Consider the following 23074-nt stretch of genomic DNA (forward strand, 5'->3'; position numbering starts at 1 on the left):
GTTTAGGGCCATGGTTCTCTGTGGGAAAACAGATGGTTCTCTGTGGGGTGGAACTTATACTGGACAATGTACGGATAAATATGCAACAAGATCCAGTGACTTGATATGAGGAAAATAACCTGCTATTTGTCAGAAATGGGTCCAATTAGAAGGAAATCTTTTGATGTGTCTTTCGTGTAAATGTCTTTCTTATTCATTCAGATATTCTCACGAAGTGCCAAGGTGAACTCAAATCAAACCTGAAGGAAACATTTGAAAATATCATATTTATGGACAAATCTGAATCCCTACATAAAATCTACACGGAGATCTACATCACCAGGGGAGACACCACAGAGGTCAACAAGGAACATGAGATCAGACAGATCGAACAAGCATCCAGTAAACCAGACAGATCAGAAACACCCATCAGCCAAGAAGACCTCTTTAAAGGCTCAACTGAAAGAGGTAAACCAATCAGAGCAGTGATGACAAAGGGAGTGGCTGGCATTGGGAAAACAGTCTTAACACAGAAGTTCACTCTGGACTGGGCTGAAGGCAAAGCCCACCAGGACATCCAGTTCATATTTCCATTCACCTTCAGAGAGCTGAATGTGGAGAGTGATGAAAAGTACAGCTTGGTGGAACTCGTTCATCACTTCTCTGAAACCAGAGACGCAGGAATCTGCAGGTTTGATCAGTTCCCGGTCGTGTTCATCTTTGACGGTCTGGATGAGTGTCGACTTCCTCTGGACTTCCTCAACACTAAGATCCTGACTGATATCACAAAGTCCACCTCAGTGGATCGGTTGCTGACAAACCTCATCAGGGGGAAGCTGCTTCCCTCTGCTCGCCTCTGGATAACCACACGACCTGCAGCAGCCAATCAGATCCCTCATGAGTGTGTGGACATGATGACAGAGGTCCGAGGGTTCACTGACCCACAGAAGGAGGAGTACTTCAGGAAGAGATTCACAGATCAGGAGAAGGCCGGCACCATCATCTCCCACATCAAGACCTCACGAAGCCTCCACATCATGTGCCACATCCCAGTCTTCTGCTGGATCTCTGCTTCAGTTCTGGAGGACATGTTGAAAACTGAGGGAGGAGAGCTGCCCAAGACCCTGACTGAGATGTACATCCACTTCCTGGTGGTTCAGTCCAAAGTGAACGTCAAGTATGATGGAAGAGCTGAGACAGATCCAGAGAGCAGGAAGATGATGGAGTCTCTGGGGAAACTGGCTTTTGAGCAGCTGCAGAAAGGCAACCTGATCTTCTATAAGTCCAACCTGAGAGACTGTGGCATCAATATCAAAGCAGCCTCAGTGTACTCAGGAGTGTTCACACAGGTCTTTAAAGAGGTGAGAGGAACGTACAAGGACAAGGTGTTCTGCTTCGTCCATCTGAGCGTTCAGGAGTTTCTGGCTGCTCTCCATGTCCATCTGACCTTCATCACCTCTGGAGTCAACCTCATGGCCCCCTGGTGGTCTAAAGTCTTCAGACAAAAACCTAAACGTCTCTACCAGAATGCTGTGGACCAGGCCTTACAGAGTCCAAACGGACACCTGGACTTGTTCCTCCGCTTCCTCCTGGGTCTTTCAATGGAGACCAATCAGACCTTATTACACAACCTGCTGACACAGACAGGAAGTAGCTCACAGACCAACCAGAAAACAGTGAAATACATCAAGAGAAAGATAGGAAAGAACCCGTCTCCGGAGAAAAGCATCAACCTGTTCCACTGTCTGAATGAACTGAATGATCGTTCTCTAGTGGAGGAGATCCAACAGTCCCTGAGTTCAGGAAGTCTCTCCACAGCGGATCTGTCTCCTGGTCAGTGGTCAGCTCTGGTCTTCATCTTACTGTCATCAGAAGAAGATCTGGACGTGTTTGACCTGAAGAAATACTCTGCTTCAGAGGAGGCTCTTCTGAGGCTGCTGCCAGTGGTCAAAGCCTTCAGGAAGGCTCTGTAAGTGGAGATAAAACTATATTAACTAGGAACAGTTTGAGACATGAGAATAAAACTGTTTGTGTTCACTGCTGATCTTTCCCCAGGCTGAGTGGCTGTAAACTGTCAGAGAAAAGCTATGAAGCTCTGTCCTCAGTCCTCAGCTCCCAGTCCTCCAGTCTGAGAGAGCTGGACCTGAGTAACAACGACCTGAAGGATTCAGGAGTGAAGCTGCTGTCTGCTGGACTGGAGAGTCCACACGGTGTACTGAAGACTCTCAGGTCAGAGTTCAGCTGATATGTTAACCGTCATTTCTATCGACTAATTTCCAGTTTGTTGTTTATTTTTCTTCAAAACAATAAACCATAAGACCATGATAACAATCTTATTATATTTGAAGACAGATGGCATCACTTATCTACATCTCAATGTATCTGACTCATTGACCAACCCAAACATGCACAGACAAACAGATGGTATCATTTGACAAAGGAACTAGAAAAGATTGTATGTTGAAACCTTGCGTTCAATCACATTTATTATTAAAGGAATGTTGTTATGTATTAATTTCTTTCAAGGTTAACTGGCTGCGACCTGTCAGAGATAAGCTGTGTAGCTCTGTCCTCAGTCCTCAGCTCCCAGTCCTCCAGTCTGAGAGAGCTGGACCTGAGTAATAACGACCTGCCGGATTCAGGAGTGAAGCTGCTGTCTGCTGGACTGGAGAGTCCACACTGTGAACTGGAGACTCTCAGGTCAGAGTTCAGCCGACATGTTAACTGTCATTTCTATCGACTCATTTCCAGTTTTATCTAATATTGGTTAATAATACATTTAGATTTTCCTTTGGCTTGTTGTTTATTTTTGTTCTTCAAAACAATAAACCATAAAACCATGATAACAATCTTATTATATTTGAAGACAGATGGCGTGACTTATCTACATCTCAATGTATCTGACTGATTGACCAACCCAAACATGCACAGACAAACAGATGGTATCATTTGACAAAAGAACTAGAAAAGATTGTATGTTGAAACCTTGCTGTCAATCACATTTATTATTAACCTGTTTAGCGCGAAGGCCCACGCCCGCGGGGCTGCAGGTTTTTTTTCCACAAAACTGTGTCTCAGGGCTTCTTAACATTTAAAAACCTATTAATGTGTCATACCCACTTAACTGGAAGAAACTCAGCTAACTGACGATACAAACAAGTTTTACCGAAACAAAACACAATTCTCACAAGAAGCGTCTAAATGAACCCTGAGCGAAAAGATTCTAACACACTTAGCAGAGAACTCACGGTAAAATACCCTTATTACATATCGGATCTGCAAAAACAAGATATCGATTAGCAAGCTCAAATTCCACAGATTCCAGAAATATAAGTATCATCACTGAGCGATCAGAACTCGTGACAGGGGAAGCAAACCCAGACATCACACCAAGTAGCTTTACGGAGCAAACACGGACATTGTCTTACCTTAGCTGTTGTTCTGATCAAAAGTCGTGTTCAATGGCATTAAAACGAGAAAAACGCGGCTGAAGGTTAATCCATAGGTTAATCCAATGTGTCTGTGTCACTCTGAAATGATTACTGATAATCCATCATCATATTTATGTAAAAAACTGAGTTTTACCCTTGTTATGTATTAATTTCTTTCAAGGTTAACTGGCTGTAACCTGTCAGAGAGAAACTGTGCAGCTCTGTCCTCAGTCCTCAGCTCCCAGTCCTCCAGTCTGAGAGAGCTGGACCTGAGTAACAATGACCTGCAGGATTCAGGAGTGAAGCTACTGTCTGCTGGACTGGAGAGTCCACACTGTGAACTGGAGACTCTCAGGTCAGAGTTCAGCTTTTTATTTCAAGCAGTTTGACTTTTAATCCTTTTCATCCAGCTTTTTGTTCATGTTGACGAAGATGGTCCACTTCTGTATGATTTTCCTGCTGACGTGACTTTTTAAAGCACTGAGTTTACTGTATTCCCTGGTTCCAGTCTGTCAGGCTGTCTGGTCTCAGAGGAAGGCTGTGTTTCTCTGGATTCAGTTCTGAGATCCAACCCCTCCCATCTGAGAGAGCTGGACCTGAGCTACAATCATCCAGGAGACTCAGGAGTGAAGCTGCTGTCTGCTGGACTGGAGAGTCCACACTGTGAACTGGAGACTCTCAGGTCAGTATTCAGCCGACATGTTAACTGTCATTTCTATCGACTAATTTCCAGTTTTATCTAATATTGGTTAATAATAAATTAAGATGTTCCTTTGGTTTGTTGTTTATTTTTGTTCTTCAAAACAATAAACCACAAAACCATGATAACAATCTTATTATATTTGAAGACAGATGGCGTCACTTATCTACATCTCAATGTATCTGATTGATTGACCAACCCAAACATGCACAGACCAGAGTTCCCGTTAGCCGGTAATTACCGGACTACGACCGGTAAAATATGCTGAAGACCGGCCAATCTAAATATCTCCGGTCAAAGTGTCCGTTCAAAAATAATTTCCGTTTAGCGCAATACCACATCAGTTGCGCAACTTGCGCCATTTATGTGACAAAAGAGTATGTGACAGACAAGAATAGTCCATTCTAATGTCTAACATGTGGAGAAAGAGATGTCCTGGATGGGTTGATTGTGCGTTGATCTGTTGGTAATGCCTCGGGGTTCCGGTGGGCATGTAAACAAATGCATAATGCTGCGCTATACTTTGCGGCCTCACCCAGTTGCATAGTGACACTTATTGTTTAGTTGTCTTTTAATAAGCAGGTAGTCATATCATTAGCTAGAACTAGCTCTGATCGATATGGACATAAACGCGAGTGAAGTCTAATCTGACGGGAGAGAGAGATCAGCTGCTGCTGACGAGTCGACACGCAGGTCTGCATAATCACCTGCAGCGGTGAGCAGACAAAACACACACTTCAAGTTAGAATATCACACGTAGCTATTTTAATTACCTCTCAAACTACCTAAACTAGTTATAGATATGTTTAGTTTTACTGTCGGGTCACTCATTACTGATCCGCGAGCTGCATGATACTGACGGGCTGTCAGGAGAGGGAGAGCACTCCGTTTATTATTCCCGTGTTATTGTAAGTTACTGTACACTTTTGAACAATGTAGTTCATCTACTATAATTAGTTTAATATTGAATCATATCAATTTGTTTTAAAGCACAATAAATAACAAAGACCTTTGACCGGCACTTTTCTCATTTTGTCCGGAAGATTTAAACTTTAACGGACATGTTGACCGGCGAAAAAATATTCTAACGGGAACTCTGGCACAGACAAACAGATGGTATCATTTGACAAAATAACTAGAAAAGATTGTATGTTGAAACCTTGCTGTCAATCACATTTGTGACCCGCTCTATTGAAATCAGTCGGAAGTCGCAACGGCTCATTTCAAAATAAACGTGGATTTGCGTAAAAAACTATTTTTTCGGGGTTCGGGTGTTTTGTTTGATTTTAAATAAACAAAGTCTTGGCTTTCAGAATATGAAACTTTTATTTCCAAAATCACACGATAAATACATTTTTGAAGCTTGTAAAGGGAAGATGACCGGCACCTCTCACTCGCAATCTGCTCTTCCGCAGCGCCGCCCCCCCTCCCTCCGCTGACATTATGAATGTAAGCGTATAGTAATCATAGATAACACGGCAGGGTCCGTTACAGTTTGTTTTTATCTGGTTTCAAATAAACAAAGTCTTGGCTTTCAGAATATTAAACTTGTTTCGGCAAATTCAGATGATAAATACAACTTTGAAGCTTCGGCATAATTACAAGCGGAGAGCGGAGTAACTTAACGTCACAGCAGGTACAACAACAGCGGGGGTTTCCCCGGGAAACAAACACAATACACACAAATGCAAAATTACACAAACACACACACACACACACACACACACACACGTATACAAACACACTCGCGAGCTTCCCCCAGACCAGTAATCCAAACGAAAATATCTTCCCTCCGTAGTATTTTGATAATTTGCTAATAACCAATCAGATCGATGGATTCCAGAGAGAGGAAACTTTGAAGGCCTTTTTCTCAAAGTGACGACTCGTGACAGTCATTATTTAATGTGACATATTTCGCTTAATATTTGGAGAACAAAAACAACAATCCTGATATCATCAGAAAGCTAATCTCCTCTTTCCATCAGTGGATACAACTCAAAATGTGTCTTCGGGTCAATGCGACTGATTTCGATAGAGCAGGTCACATTTATCATTAACCTGTTTAGCGCGAAGGCCCACGCCCGCGGGGCTGCAGGTTTTTTTTCCACAAAACTGTGTCTCAGGGCTTCTTAACATTTAAAAACCTATTAATGTGTCATACTCACTTAACGGGAAGAAACTCAGCTAACTGACAATACAAACAATTTTTACCGAAACAAAACACAATTCTCACAAGAAGCGTCTGAATGAGCCCTGAGCGAAAAGATTCTAACACACTTAGCACAGAGCTCACGGTAAAATACCCTTATTACTTATCGGATCTGCAAAAACAAGATATCGATTAGCAAGCTGAGATTCCACAGATTCCAGAAATATAAGTATCATCACTGAGCGATCAGAACAGTGACAGGGGAAGCAAACCCAGACATCACACCAAGTAGCTTTACGGAGCAAACACGGACATTGTCTTACCTTAGCTGTTGTTCTGATCAAAAGTCGTGTTCAATGGCATTAAAACGAGAAAAACGCGGCTGAAGGTTAATCCATAGGTTAATCCAATGTGTCTGTGTCACTTTGAAATGATTACTGATAATCCATCACCATATTTATGTAAAAAACGGAGTTTTACCCTTGTTATGTATTCATTTCTTTCAAGGTTAACTGGCTGTAACCTGTCAGAGAGAAGCTGTGCAGCTCTGTCCTCAGTCCTCAGCTCCCAGTCCTCCAGTCTGAGAGAGCTGGACCTGAGTAACAACGACCTGAAAGATTCAGGAGTGAAGCTGCTGTCTGCTGGACTGGAGAGTCCACACTGTGAACTAGAGACTCTCAGGTCAGAGTTCAGCTTTTTATTTCAAGCAGTTTGACTTTTAATCCTTTTCATCCAGCTTTGTGTTCAGGTTGACGAAGATGGTCCACTTCTGTATGATTTTCCTGCTGACGTGACTTTTTAAAGCACTGAGTTTACTGTATTCCCTGGTTCCAGTCTGTCAGGCTGTCTGGTCTCAGAGGAAGGCTGTGTTTCTCTGGCTTCAGCTCTGAGATCCAACCCCTCCCATCTGAGAGAGCTGGACCTGAGCTACAATCATCCAGGAGACTCAGGAGAGAAGCTGCTGTCTGCTGGACTGGAGGATCCTCTCTGGAAACTGGAGACACTCAGGTATGGACACAAAGATTGCAGGTTCCTCATATTGTTCTAATGTAATCTCTTTCATCTCTGGTCTTCCATCATGAAGGACGTCTCATTTCCCTTGATTATGTTCACTGCAGTGAGTTCACCTTGAAGTCTTATTTCATGGAAACAGCCATTCAGTCCAAACATCAGAACCACTGGCTTCCTGGCTCTAGGGAGGATAATGATGGTCAGTTTATGGATTTGGTTCTGACTGAGATATCTCACCAACTGCTAAACGTGTTGAGATGAGATTCTGTTTGACATTTTAGATTCTCAGAGGGACGATCCAGACTTTTCCACCTGCACCACCGTGACATGTGATTGAATTGTTCTTCTTCCTCTTCTGCTCTCAAGTGCATGAGTCGGAAGAAGCAGAGTGGATTTTCTATCCTTTTTAGACTTTTCATGTCTTTAACCTGTTCAGCCCCGAGCCTGTTTTCCAGGTCTCAGGCTCCAAAAGGACATTCCCAGAACAAATGACCATATCTTCTAAAAGGGGTAAATTAATAATCTTTTTTCTCAAAGCAATGATAAACCTGTGAGTTGGATGAAGAAGAGTCAGAATCAATATAGATGTTTTTTATTCTAAAGTCAATTCAGATTGAACACAGTAAAACAAAATTAATTATTGTGTCCGTCCAAAAATAAAACATGAGTTATAGTGAAACCCTTGAATGATGGGATCTGAGACTAAAAGCTTTAGGAATCCAAACTACAACATATCATAAGTACCCTGTATCAAGATTGATGCAAAACAACACTTCTGGGGTCATTTGGGTGGATTTGATGATTGACATCTCTTTTTAACCGTTAGAGCCAATGGAATCGAGGGGAAGTTCCACATACACACAGACGTTACCAAATAGAGAGGCGAAGTCACGCCCATCTACTTCCGCCCCTTGGGACCTTATTTCGGAAAAATGATGTATTGAAGTCAACGGGGAGAGAAAACGTATCTTTCGATCCCGTTAGATTTGTGCCATGAATTACACATATGATGTTTGTCAATCTTAACAAATAATTTCCATGTCAAAAAAGTCAGAGTTTGTTGTAAAACTGTTGAAATATAAGACTATGAAAAATATGCAACTAGAAAGACTACAAATCCCATAGTCGCGTAAGTGATATCATAATTGTTTTCCTCCACTAAATATAAGAGATAGCTAAGATAACTTTAACAAGATGCCTGTGTGCTTAGTACCAGGTTGTTATCATACCAGCAATGGGTCTTGCTCATTCTTTCGCTTCCCGTCTGATAAAAGGACCAGGAGTGGCTGGATCAAGTTAGCTACCTAGCTAGTAGTAAGCACGTTAGTTAGCATTACAGTCTTAGCCTTGTCATTTTTATTAGCCTTAACATGAAGTAACATTAAGTTAACCAAAGTGTCATATTTCGTGAACCCTTTGGAGAGTATTGTCACACCGGTGTGATCATTCTATAATACACCTTTAAACCCGGATGCCCCAGAGGGAGACATGCTAACGCTACATTAGCATCGGCGATCTGTTCTACTTCATACTATCTGCACAAATGGTTGACATTGAACATTAAAAAGACCAGGCAGTTCAGAGAGAATCAAAGGCAGGCAGCTTTGCATGACATTCTTCTGGACGTGTTTCATTGTGGTGATAGTGAGGGGCAGTCAATCCCTTGTTTGGCAAGACAGTAGTGACGGCCATCTTGGTGATGTGTGTTGTTATGCGAGACCAGAGATGTGCATGAGTCGGAAGAAGCAAAGTGGATTTTCTATCCTTTTTAGACTTTTCATGTCTTTAATATGCGTTAATTTGAAGTAGTTATTCTTTGGGTTATAAATTCTTTCACTTGTTTGTTTGACGTGACGTCACCCCATTCAAAGTGAATGGGAAGAAGCATTGAAGTTTCAATGCACGCCCCCGTGTGGACGGGCCGTAAGGGCTCGGATGTATATATGAATGAACACCTCACTAAAATAAATGCTGAGATCGCCAGAAAGGCCCGATTCCTGAGAGAACAGAGATCAACATGGACTGCAAAGTGCAACATCTCCATCAAGCTTAACGGACCCCCAGAACAAAGTGTTCATCATCAGGGACCTGGAGGAACTGGAAACATATCAATGAAACAAATCAGACCAGGTCACGGAAATAAAACACTACCATGACCATTCCAGATAATAAACACATCTCTCTATCAAGAATATAAACATTTGCATATACAGAGCATAACACACAGGACATGGAAAATGACATTGATCCGGAAAACAACTTACTGAACAATATCAACAACAGCTGCAACTATTTCACAGAAGAGCAATTCAATGTAACGTGTCAATCAGAAGAGAACAATGATCCACTTCAATAGCAGAAGCCTAGATGCCAACTTCCTCAACATTAAAGAATATCTAAGTCAGTTTAAGAACCCATTCAACATCAAAGCAATATCAGAGACCTGGATCAGTGCTGAGAAAGGTGGGGACTTTGAGATGGATGGCTACGAACTGAATTATACAAACAGAAGGAATAAGAGTGGAGGGGGTGTGGCGATCTATGTGGAGAAAGGAATGAACTAGAAGGTGGTGGAGAGCATGAGCAATCCTCAATAGCTGTTGAGGATGTGTTTGAATGTGTTACAGTAGAAATGTGTATGGAAAGGTCTAAACATGTTATTGAGAGCTGTATATACAGAGCTCCTGGAACCTGTATTGACACATTTACAGATAGGATAGAAACATGTTTACTAAATCATTACAACACATGATGTTTATCTGGGGATTACAATGTTGACCTGTTGAATCCAAACAAGCATCACATGACAGAAGACTTCATCAATGCTTTGTACAGTATGGGTTTGTATCCTAAAACCACCAGACCTAGTAGAATCACTTCTCACTCTGCTACGTTAATAGACAACATATTCACAAACATTATGGAAAACAATACAGTAGGGACTGCTATATAGTGACATCAGTGATCATTTACCTGTTCTTATTGTCTATCACTGCAGTTCTAAGAAACCTAAAGTTGCCAACCATTTCAAATACAAAAGATTGAGAACTGAAGAAAACATAAATGCATTTAAGAATGACTTACTAAATCAGAATTGGAGGGTAGTATATGAGAGAGACGATATGGACAAGGCATATGATGAATTTCTAAAAAAATTAAATCACTTTGTGACAAAAACTGTCCTGTGAAACAATGCAGAGAGAGACAAAGTCACAGTGCATGGATCACTGATGGCCTCAACAATGCAGAGAGAGACACAAAGTCACAGTGCATGGATCGCTGATGGCCTCAACAATGCAGAGAGAGACACAAAGTCACAGTGCATGGATCACTGATGGCCTCAACAATGCAGAGAGACACAAAGTCACAGTGCATGGATCGCTGATGGCCTCAACAATGCAGAGAGACACAAAGTCACAGTGCATGGATCGCTGATGGCCTCAACAATGCAGAGAGACACAAAGTCACAGTGCATGGATCACTGATGGCCTCAACAATGCAGAGAGACACAAAGTCACAGTGCATGGATCGCTGATGGCCTCAACAATGCAGAGAGACACAAAGTCACAGTGCATGGATCGCTGATGGCCTCAACAATGCAGAGAGACACAAAGTCACAGTGCATGGATCGCTGATGGCCTCAACAATGCAGAGAGAGACACAAAGTCACAGTGCATGGATCGCTGATGGCCTCAACAATGCAGAGAGACACAAAGTCACAGTGCATGGATCGCTGATGGCCTCAACAATGCAGAGAGACACAAAGTCACAGTGCATGGATCGCTGATGCCTCAACAATGCAGAGAGACACAAAGTCACAGTGCATGGATCGCTGATGGCTCAACAATGCAGAGAGACACAAAGTCACAGTGCATGGATCACTGATGGCCTCAACAATGCAGAGAGAGACACAAGTCACAGTGCATGGATCGCTGATGGCCTCAACCATGCTAGAGAGACCAAAGTCACAGTGCATGGATCGCTGATGGCCTCAACAATGCAGAGAGACACAAAGTCACAGTGCATGGATCGCTGATGGCCTCAACAATGGCAGAGAGACACAAAGTCACAGTGCATGGATCCTGATGGCCTCAACAATGCAGAGAGACACAAAGTCACAGTGCATGGATCGCTGATGGCCTCAACAATGCAGAGAGACACAAGTCACAGTGCATGGATCACTGATGGCCTCAACAATGCAGAGAGACACAAAGTCACAGAGCATGGATCGGCTGATGGCCTCAACAATGCAGAGAGACCAAGTCACAGTGCATGGATCCTGATGGCCTCAACAATGCAGAGAGACACAAAAAGTCACAGTGCATGGATCACTGATGGCCTCAACAATGGCAGAGAGACACAAAGTCACAGTGCATGGATCACTGATGGCCTCAACAATGCAGAGAGACACAAAGTCACAGTGCATGGATCGCTGATGGCCTCAACAATGCGAGAGACACAAAGTCACAGTGGCATGGATCGCTGATGGCCTCAACAATGCAGAGAGACACAAAGTCACAGTGCATGGATCGCTGGATGGCCTCAACAATGCAGAGAGACACAAAGTCACAGTGCATGGATCGCTGATGGCCTCAACAATGCAGAGAGACACAAAGTCACAGTGCATGGATCGCTGATGGCCTCAACAATGCAGAGAGACACAAAGTCACAGTGCATGGATCACTGATGGCCTCAACAATGCAGAGACACAAAGTCACAGTGCATGGATCACTGATGGCCTCAACAATGCAGAGAGAGACAAAGTCACAGTGCATGGATCACTGATGGCCTCAACAATGCAGAGACACAAAGTCACAGTGCATGGATCACTGATGGCCTCAACAATGCAGAGAGACACAAAGTCACAGTGCATGGATCACTGATGGCCTCAACAATGCCTGCAAAAAGAAAATACACTTTATAGACAACTCATAGAATATCGAACTTCAGAAGCAGAAAATAAATATAAAAGATATAAGAATAAATGAACCAATATTATGATAATATGTAAGAAAGAATACTATCATAAAATACTAAGAATAATCAGAATGAAAGGTTTATGGAAGGTATTAAATAGTACCGTTAGAAACGGAGCAAAGAGTACAGGTTACCCTGAGTTTCTTGTTGACAAAGATAATGTTATCAATAACACAGAAGATGTGGTTCATGGTTTGAACGAAGTCTTTGTGAAAGTGGGGCCAGGTCTGGCAGAAAGAATGAAAAGCGTAGAAACAACTAAAGGGGAAGATACAGTTACGATGTGTGAAGCAGGTAGGACCCAAATGCAGATTAACGTGACAATTCCTTTATTTCAAGGCTATAGACAGAATCAATTCAATTCAAAACCTTTATTTATCAGGTAAAATCCCATTGAGATCAATGATCTCTTTTTCAAGGGAGACCTGCAGCAGTAGGTTCCACAAGAAGACATAAACAACAGAACAACAAAAGGACATCATACAGCAAAATGTACAGGGATTACAATTTACATATTTAACCACATGTACAGGTACCAACAGCATCTGATTTTGTAGCATCCAACCGAGCTTTAAAAAACATGTAGTGGTACTAGCTTGGTAATTTTCCATTCTTTTTGCAGACTGTTCCATGTTAGTGGAGCTGCACATCTGAAAGCTTTCTTCCCTAAGACAGTCCTAGCACTTGGCACATTTAATAAAACCACAGCATGCGATCTCAGGCAATAAGTACTTTCAATTCGCAGAGAGATCAGGGAGCAGATATAAGATGGTAGTTTATCCAACATGGCTTTGTAAATGAAAAAGTACCAGTGACTGAGCCTCCGTACAGTAAGTGATGGTATACAGGGTACAGTGATGCGTAAGTGCTTTACAATTTGTCAAAAATCTCAGTGCACTGTGATACGCAGTATCTAACTTGATCAGGTAATGGGCAGGTGCATTCATATATAACAAATCACCATAGTCCAGCACAGGTCAAAGGTCACAGAGCCTTTTCCTGGCCTCAAGCGAGAAACAGGACTTGTTCCTGAAAAAGAAACCTAGCCTAACCCTCAGCTTTTAAAGCAGGTTATTGACATGAAGTTTAAAAGTGAGACAATCATCAAGCCAGATACCCAAGTATTTGTAACAGGTAACCACTTCAAGTTGTATTCCTTGCGTAGTTACAATATCCAAAGCAGTCTCTGGTGTATTTTTAGCTTTAGAAAAGAGCATTACCTTGGTTTTATCCACATTTAAAAGAAGCTTTAGCTCAGAGAGCTGAGCCTGAATAATGTTAAAAACAGCCTGTAATTTAACAACAGCCTCCTTAATGGAGGGACCTGCACAGTACATCACGGTATCATCCGCATAAAAATGTAAGGTTGCTCCTTCGACATTTTCACCTAAACTATTAATATAGATAGAGAATAAACGTGGACCTAAAACAGAACCTTGTGGTACATCATTAGTGATGTTTAACCACTCAGACAAACCCCACACAGCTCAGTAAAGACTGTGAGATGTTGACTTTATTTGATCATTTCAGTAAAAACTAACGTTCATATTTCTCTCTTTGATTATAATACTGATGAACGTTCAGAACAAAGCACTTTGGCAACTTACCACATACGTTTTAAAAAGCTTAATAAGCACCGTAACTTTCATGATATAATTTCTCCGTCATAATCGGTTGTTTCCGTGAACGGCCGACTGTTGAGTGACGGCAAATGCTGCGGCTGCAATGCATTGTGGGGCAGCATTTTCTCCTCTCCTTTCGGTTAGGGAGGTCCAGTGGTTCCTAAGCTAAAGGAGGTTATAAAGGAAGTTTGAAACCTCCTTTCCTTTCATTTGGAGAATTGGAACGGCACTTATCATGGCTGCCAGTGACGTACTTCCGGGTCATTTCACTCCGTTAGGAAGGTTCCTAAGCTAAATGGACTATTGGAACGCAACCCTGGAAGAGGGACCAGACAATAAACCAGGAGGAAAACATGACAGGGAGAACAGCAAAACACCCAAAACAAGACATACAAAACGTGACATAACACAATAATCGTAACAGATACAGACCTCTGGAATGAAAACAATAGCTCTTTGTTCCTCAGAGCAGTCGAAGAAAGAGAAATCATAGACACTGTGCGGAAATATAAAAGCAAGTCCTCGACCGATTGGAATCATATTGATATGATTAGAGTCTAAAACATTATTGAAGACATTGCAGAACCATGAACACATCTTTGTAACTTGTCTTTTCAATCTAGTACATTCCCTAATGAAATGAAAAGAGCTAAAGTTATACCATGATATCAAACTGGGATAAACACCGTGACACACATCACATGTTTCTTTGCTCTCCCACTTTCATCCTTGAAAAGGTTTTTACAAAAAGACTTGACAGTTTCATGGAAACACATCAGCTGTTGGACGACAGTCGATCTGGATTCAGGAAAGACAGATCAGCATGTACGGCACTAATGGGATTAAGTGAGGAAATAGCAAACTGCTTGGACAATAAAAAACAAGCAGTGGGAATATTGATAGAGCTACAGGAAGCATGTGACGCCATTAGGGGTGTAACGGTACACGTACCCGTACCGAAATTATTCGGTACGGGCCCTTCGGTTCGGTACAGGTGTGTACCGAAGTGTACCGAACGAATATAACGTTAAACGTAAAAAATTGAGAACGTGAACAACTTTTTGGAAGTAATCTCAGGTGCTGCGTCGCAGCATTCAGAGTAATTTGGTCACATTGGGTTCAACGCGTCATAGAGCGAGCAAGTCATTTCATTGGATGAGAGGCATACTATGAGAGCTGGTCAGAGGGATGCGTTCAAATGTAGTCAGTAATTTGAGGAACTGTCGAAAATTAATGGCGAACGCAGATAAAGTTGAGCTCGAAAATCCTCCAGCATCATTGAAGTTTCCGGTTTTGGGAACATTTTGGTTTCGCAGTTACGTACAAGGATGAAGGACAAAGACAGGTGGACCGAACCAAAGCTGTTTGTCGGCATTGTTCAACTAAAATTGGTTACGCGGCTGGCAATACATCAAACTTGCACACTCTTGAAAAGGCATCACCCGAACGTGAATATCACCGGTACCAAAAGAAAACAGACTGAAGTGCAAACCCAACTCCTACTAGCATGTAAGCCTCCACCACTCGCAGAGAGTTCAGACCGAGCCAAAGCTATTACAAACGCCATATATCCTTATGTTGCCATGTTAGCAAAGCGCTACCTGGCTGTATCTGCTACCTCTGTCCCTAGCGAGAGGGTGTTCTCCACAGCAGGAGACATTGTTAGTGCCAGCAGATCTGCCCTTTCGGCAAGCAATGTGGACAAGTTCATTTTTCTTTAAAAAAACATGAAAATACAATGACAAGCAAGTCATAATGTCAAACTGGCTGCTTAGGTACTAGCACAGTACAGTTCAAATACAGATTATTTCAGTTCATCGAAAAGCTGCACCTTAATGTTTATTTTATTATATTTTGTATTTATTTGAGTGAATATTCACAGTTTAATAATAATTAAAAACCCAAAACTAATAGTTTATATGTTGTGAGTACTAGTAGCCTACAGTAAAGTTCAAATACAGATTATTTCAGTTCATCGAAATGCTGCACCTTAATGTTTATTTTATTATATTTTGTATTTATTTGAGTGAATACATTATTCACAGTTAATAATAATAAAAAAAATATATATATATGTTTTGTTCTGTGAAAAAAAATTCTGCTGTAACCGAACCGAACCGTGACCAAAAAAACCGAGGTACGTACCGAACCGAAATGTTTGTGAACCGTTACACCCCTAGACGCCATAGATCCCAACATGTTACTGCAACACTGGAAAGGTGTGGCATCAGAGGGTGGGATTACACTGGCTCTCCAGTTGGTCTACCTGCTCTTCACGTAGCTCTGCATGTTGTCGTTTAGGTGCTCTCTGGAGATAGACACTGCTCAATCCACTCCTCCATAGTGAGACCCCCCCGGAGGTCCAAGTTAATCTTAAATGTTTCCATCTTATGCTTTGTAAGTTTGTTTCGTAACGGAAGAAATGTAAATATATTTATAAAACTGACAAGTCAAATCAAGCAATCTGATTGGTCGATAGTGTTTTTGCGGACCTCTTTGATTACAGATTTGAAAACATCGCTGCTTGCTTTAAAAGTAGCTCAACTCATGATGTCAAACCTTGGGAAGTATCTAGATATCCCTGCCCTAATGCCAAAGGAACTGCACACTGAATATGTTTTGCCGTTTGATGTCTATGTCTGGACCGCTGCGTAAAAGGAGGGTTTCTGCCCCGTTGCTTCTCCGCTGCTTTCTTGTTCCAGTTTGAAAAGCAAACTGCAGGCAGTTTGATTTTCAGCCCAACGGTATACTGTTTTTCTCAGACGCGGAGGGATACTGACTTGTTGTGAAAAGTAACTTACAATTCTACCCGTGGTATACGCTCAGTATATCACGGCTAAGAACCAATCAGATTGCTTGATTGGACTTGTCCGTTTTATACTCTGAGTGATACTCTCACATCATGATGTACTCTGAGTGATACTCTCACATCATGATGTACTCTGAGTGATACTCTCACATCATGATGTACTCTGAGTGATACTCTCACATCATGATGTACTCTGAGTGATACTCTCACATCATGATGTACTCTGAGTGATACTCTCACATCATGATGTACTCTGAGTGATACTCTCACATCATGATGTACTCTGAGTGGTACTCTCACATCATGATGTACTCTGAGTGATACTCTCACATCATGAAGTACTCTGAGTGATACTCTCACATCATGATGTACTCTGAGTGATACTCTCACATCATGATGTACTCTGAGTGATACTCTCACATCATGATGTACTCTGAGTGGTACTCTCACATCATGATGTACTCTGAGTGATACTCTCACATCATGATGTACTCTGAGTGATACTCTCACGTCTCCATGTCTGAGTGACTGAGTGGAGATCTGGGGAAACACCAAACCAACCTGCAGCCGTTCTGCACATTACAAAGAAGGGCTCTAAGAGTAATCAGTAATGTTGGATATCTTGAACTCACTCTTCATTATTCTTGAAGTCACACACTCTGGAGTTCACTGATCTGTTACATTTCAAAGTGCACCATGCATGTAGAGCAAGAGATCATCTCCTTGCTAGGAAACTACAGACGGTGTTCACAGACAGAGAGGGGGGGTCTCATCTGAGAGGAGATCTGAAATAACTCAAGGTCAGAAGAACTCTGTGGGGGGTTCATGGAGCGCTTTGGAGCAGGAGTTCAGACTAAGCACACATAGCATTCACTTTGAAGGATGCACAGAAACACTTCTTTGGAGAAGTGTGAGGATGAAGGAGATTGAAGAGGACAAGTGATTGTAAATGTAAATATGTGAGTAGGAATAACTTGCAGACATGATTGAAAGGATAATCACTAGGGCCGGGACTCGATTAAAAAAATTAATCTAATTAATTAGAGGCTTTGTAATTAATTAATCGAAATTAATCGCATTTTTAATCGCATATACATATTTGACCTAAGAACAGTGAGAAGCAATTTTTTTTCACATGGATTTTAGTACACCATTAGGCACATTCACACCGCAGTACTTTTCCCACAAAGGTTCATGAGAATTTAGTTCATGAGAACTCTTTGAACCTGGGGGAGGATTAGGCAAATGAAGCCGCTGACGTCACTTCTTCTTCTTCTGCTTTGGGTTTACTGGCAGGCCGCAAACCACTTCACGGCGTATACTGCCGCCCAAAGTCCCCGGCCGGAAGTCCCCGGAGTTGGGGACTGGCTTCAGTAGAAGCTGCTGGGACTCCCAGCAGCCTTCCGAGTAAATCGCCAGAACGCCGACACCTCCTCATCTCCACCGCTCCCATGTTTTATTTTGTGTTGCCATAAATTTGTCTCTCTGCGTTTCTGCGCTGGGCTAATGCTAATAATGCTAATGCGAGGATAATAAAATGGCGGCTTCACAAAACTTTTTGGGAGTTTTACGGGGCGTGGTTTGCAATCCGCCCAGCCAATCAGAAATATAGCTATATAGCAATATAGGAAGTTTTTCCTTGTACGATGTGAGGGTCTAAGGACAGAGGGTGTCGTATTGTCATACTGATATTTTGTACAAACTGTAAAGTCCACTGAGACAAATGTAACATTTGTGATATTGGGCTATATAAATAAACATTGATTGATTGATTGATAGCTCTTTTCTCACAAGAGAGCCGTACGAAAGTCCCTGCTCTCTAGCAGCTCTCTGCTCTCTAGCAGGGACTTTCGTGGGGGTAAAAAGGTTCTCATGAACTAATTTTAGTACCGGCTCTTTTTGGTGTGAACGCGATAAAAGAGGCTAACGTCCACGCTAGCTTCCACGCTAGCTGCTATATGTTTTTGCATTGAGGTGATACTTGAGGCTTGATGTGCTGCGGTGATATGCAAATTCCTTTTTGCATAATTTGCACACAACCGTGCTCTTATCGACGCTTCCATCCGTCCGTTTTTTAAAACAACATTTCCCACTGTTGTTCACTGTGGTTTGTTGTTGTCTGAAGTCATGAACGTTAGTTGGTGCTCCAGTATAATCGGTACGCCTGAAACTCATCCAGTGAGAAACGTTCCGCGGTGCAAAAATAAGTGCGATTAAAATGCGTTAATTTTTTTAACGCGTTAATTTTTGTGTAATTAATTAATCTTAATTAACGCGTTAAAGTCCCGGCCCTAATAATCACTGATCAGCAGTAAGTAGGGGATCAATAAGCATGCTTCCTCCTGCTCCCTTCGGACACATAGGATTCATTATTATGATGAACATTGATAAATACTTTATTCTAACAATATGCTGTTCTGTTTCTCACATGTGTCCTCCTCCAGGCTGGAGCATGGTGGAGAGCAGAGGATCAGAGCAGGTCTGAGGAAGTGTAAGTGTGGATCAGCTTCTCTCCAGACACAGATGATGGAGGTGGTATTCATTAGAACATGACTGACCTTGAAGCTTTAGAGAAAGACCACTAACAGAGAGGAAAGCCTTCAGGTGGGTCTGATGATAAACTGCTGTCTGTGTCTCTCCTCAGATTCCTGTGGACTCACCCATGACTCAAACACAGCAGAGAGACACCTCAGACTGTCTGAGGACAACAGGACGGTGACATGTGTGGAGGAGGAGGAGCCATATCCTGATCATCCAGAGAGGTTTGATGTCTGGCCTCAGCTGATGTGCAGAGAAGCTCTGACTGGTCGCTGCTACTGGGAGGTCGAGTGGAGAAGAGGGGTTCATATAGCAGTGACTTACAGAGGAATCAGCAGGAGAGACAGAGAAGACTGTTTATTTGGAAAGAATGATCAGTCCTGGAGTCTGGACTGCTCTCGTGATGGAGGTTACTCTGTATGTCACAATCAGAGAGAAACAAACATCTCCTCCTCCTCCCCCTCCTCCCCCCTCCTCCTCCTCCTCCTCCCCCTCCTCCTCCTCCCCCTCCTCCTCCTCCTCCTCCTCCTCCTCTGGTAGAGTAGCAGTGTATCTGGATCATCCTGCTGGCTCTCTCTCCTTCTACGAAGTCTCCTCTGACTCACTGACCCACCTCCACACCTTCAGAGCCACATTCACTGAACCTCTCTATGCTGGGTTTATGCTCTGGTTTGGTTCCTCAATGTCTCTGTGTCCTCTGTAGGAGGAGACCACTTCCTGTCCTGGAGGAGACCACTTCCTGTCCTGGGGGAGACCACTTCCTGTCCTGGGGGAGACCACTTCCTGTCCTGGGGTTACATGTTGGTGTTTTAAATGGAGGCTTCTCATTGGTTACCCTGTGTCTCACTGATTGTGTCTGTAATAAAGTTTTCTTGAAGCAACGTATTAAAGACTGTGATCGTCATCAAGTTCAATAAAGATTTACAAAAAGCAGCGTCCATGAAGTCAACCTCCTCCTCCTCCTTTTAACGACTTTCACAAGATGTTAAACTACTGAATGGCTCTGTACTGTACCTGTATCTACAAGTATTAATTAACTTTAAAACATTAATATGTAGTTGTTACCTTCCACTCCACAAACTGCAGCGACTAAAAACCAGGCCTTGTCCTTTCTGATGTTGTCCTTGTAGTAAGCATCGGTTACATCATATCAAATAGTGTGTTCTTCCACTTCCATGATGAAAACCTCGTCGTCCATTGTGCGTATCATAGTGGAGGTGTTGTGATGAAGGAGGGGGGTCTGCTAAATTAGTATATGTGGGGGATGGGCCTGGCCCGGATGCTCACCTTTCCACTTCCTGCGAGGGGGGGCTGCCCGACCTTATGTTACGGTTGCGCCGCGGCAAAAATAGGATTCATCCTAATTTTAGAGAAGCGCTGCGCCGAGCCGCTTCTGGGACGCGTCTGAGCCGTAACACAGCGCGTGTGGTGGAATAGCACCCATTGACTAGAGTGGCCGCGATCCTTACGACCGCCGCGGCGCAGCCGTAACGCGGCGCAGTGCGGCGCAGACGGACCCGGTGGAAACTGGGGGTGAGATATCATGCAAGATATTGTTTATACTTTTGTTAAAATATGTACTTTTAAAAATCGCTCTTCCAGGTTGTTTTCATCCGGGTCTCTAGGGGGCGCTCTCACCGTGACGTCATCTGCCTTCTTCTTCGTCGTTGTCTTCCCGATCAACCAATCAGAGCGCTCCATTCAGCAGTGACCTGGAAACAGTTGCTGCTAGGTCAAATGTAGTTGGGAAGAAATCCAATATGGTCTAGCTGCGGACGCGGACAGTACACGACGGTACACGACGGTACACGACACGCCCCCTACTACCCTATTACCCCTACATTTCCACAATAAGCTATTGCCTTAAAAACACTATAAAAGCAGACAATTTCTTAAATGTGTTCATATCAGCATGGACAAAAACAATAGTGAAAAACGAGGTTCTCTGCATTTATACTAACCGAATCTGATATTGCAAGGGCTTCCTTGATTTTGTGGCACTTTAGTCCTCCTTTGGTCTTGAAGATCTTCAAGAGCTTGTCTGAGAAGTGGTCCAGCTGCCACATGAACTTTGATTGAAGTGGTGATGTTGTGATCCTCAAAAACTCCGCATTCACCTTAAAAATATTATTAACAAGCACAATACAACCAATTGTTACTTGTTTATTAGAATCACAACCATGCAAGGATGTAGACATGAATCACAAAGGACAATAATAAAAGACTGTCAACAAATACAAATATTTACTTACTTCACTCTGCTGAAACAGAGCAGGCCATCTGCATTTGAAGTCCCCTATCAAAGGCCTTTGCTCCACAATCTCAAGGCGTCTGGGAGAAGGTTTTTTCCATTTTTGCTTTTATCACCACTTCATTGTCACGCTTTTTCAGTTCTGACAATAAGGCAATTCTCTCGTTCTCCAAGCTTTCTGTGGTTTCGCCTTTTGGGTGCAGAGGAATGTAGTTTATTTCAGCTTGTCTTGTTTTTTTTATGTTTGCTGCAGCTTTGCCTTGGCCTGTTTTCTTGTGCTTTAAGGAGTTCACAAGGATTTCAGGATGTCCAAGCTTTGTACGATTACGATAGTTTTGCATTTTGTACTTAAGAGACTGTTTCCACCCCCCAAATCCTGTCTTGGATCCTAGCTGCCCCAAACAAGGGTGGGCCCTCGTCAACGCTGCAGCTACCTCTTCACACTGATAGTCTTTTGGATATTTTGTGAATTTGATCATTTCTTGGGCTAGGCCATCAAGAATGACTCCTTTCAGCTTTAGGCCAGGCTGGAAGTATGTACCAGTTGTCTCAAACTCTGCATTCTGTAGATGAAGCTCAAATTCAGCCTCGTAGGTGAGCTTAGGAACCACAAAAACTGTGGGCCAGGATAACAATTGTGAGGCCTGAGCTTCAGGGGATGGATGCGGGGTTGACGTATACACCATATCATCTCTGCAGCATGAGGCTATTGATGATGCAGGGATTAGAGGCTCGGAGCTTCCAGTAATTGAGGTCTTATCAAATGAGTCAACTGTGTACTAAGTGATGGAGGGCTCAATATTTGACAATATAGGAGAGTAAATTACTTTCAGTGTGCTTTTATCCTGAATTTCAGACACTGATGTAAGATTCATGAACTCGTTAAAGTCAACATCCATGTATTGCAGACGGAAGTCCTCTTTCAATTGAAGTGATGTCTTGACAAATGTGTGCAGTTCTTCAACTGTTGCTGGGATTCCCGAATCCAGGGTCAGTTTTCTAGAGTCAGACTGGTCGGCAAAGATGATGCGCAGAAGCGCCCGACCTGCCGTTATGGAACACCTTTTAATCTAGAGCAGAAACAAGGTGAACGAATAACAAGAAAGAAACACATTAGGATTATATCAAAGATGAACATAAACATGTTTTTACAGTTTAACTGCCCCTTAAATGTGCATGTGTCTGCCGGAAATGTTTTAACAACAAATACCTGCTAGCTAGTTCCAAACTGCAGTGTTTGCCACATGCATAACCTGAAAAAGAGAAAAAATAGAATTAGCAATTGACACTGAACAACTGACAATGTCACAGATCAGCTTGTGCAAGTATTGTGAAAGTAGCCGTGTACTTACCATAAATAAGAGGTTGCCCCAAGATGCTTGTTAATGCTGATCAAACTGCAAAAGACAACATAAATATATTTTAGAGGTATGATTAAAATGCTTATATATTTGAATTTTCACAGAAAACACATAATTGCCTAAGATTGCACAACCCAAAAAAAAAAATGATAACAGATCACACTTTAAAATTAAGAGTCTAGTAGACATGTTTTATAAAGCAGGCCTACATTTCTGCACAACTCTGGGTGCCTGCTTGTGAGTGAG

At 42.5% G+C, this 23074-nt stretch overlaps 1 protein-coding gene and 1 long non-coding RNA gene across 8 annotated transcripts in view; one reads left to right on the top strand and one right to left on the bottom strand.

Annotated features, from left to right (window-relative positions):
* Nucleotides 1-20152, top strand: part of LOC117546258 (NACHT, LRR and PYD domains-containing protein 12-like) — a 32488-nt gene extending 12336 nt beyond the window's left edge. The window contains exons 6-15 of one of the 7 annotated variants that reach the window (XM_034216420.1): nt 202-1948; nt 2035-2208; nt 2506-2679; nt 3592-3765; nt 3919-4092; nt 6767-6940; nt 7094-7267; nt 19123-19169; nt 19323-19440; nt 19920-20152. In XM_034216420.1, the coding sequence (XP_034072311.1) occupies nt 202-1948; nt 2035-2208; nt 2506-2679; nt 3592-3765; nt 3919-4092; nt 6767-6940; nt 7094-7267; nt 19123-19169; nt 19323-19440; nt 19920-20133 (3170 nt within the window). In that variant the 3' untranslated portion in view covers nt 20134-20152. Of the gene's footprint in view, nt 1-201; nt 1949-2034; nt 2209-2505; nt 2680-3591; nt 3766-3918; nt 4093-6766; nt 6941-7093; nt 7268-19122; nt 19170-19322; nt 19868-19919 lie in introns of those variants that run through there. The other 6 variants (XR_004568975.1, XM_034216425.1, XM_034216421.1 and 3 more) reach the window with 6 other exon arrangements.
* A 1679-nt stretch (nt 20153-21831) lies between these two features.
* On the bottom strand, nt 21832-22831 carry LOC117546259. Its single transcript, XR_004568976.1, has 3 exons — nt 22820-22831; nt 22678-22720; nt 21832-22537 (listed from the first exon to the last, which is right to left on the bottom strand). It is a non-coding gene; the product is annotated as an uncharacterized LOC117546259 (long non-coding RNA).
* Between the last annotated feature and the right edge of the window lie 243 nt (nt 22832-23074).

The sequence above is a fragment of the Gymnodraco acuticeps genome, unplaced genomic scaffold (assembly GCF_902827175.1).
Source record: "Gymnodraco acuticeps unplaced genomic scaffold, fGymAcu1.1, whole genome shotgun sequence".
Taxonomy (NCBI): Eukaryota; Metazoa; Chordata; class Actinopteri; order Perciformes; family Bathydraconidae; genus Gymnodraco; species Gymnodraco acuticeps.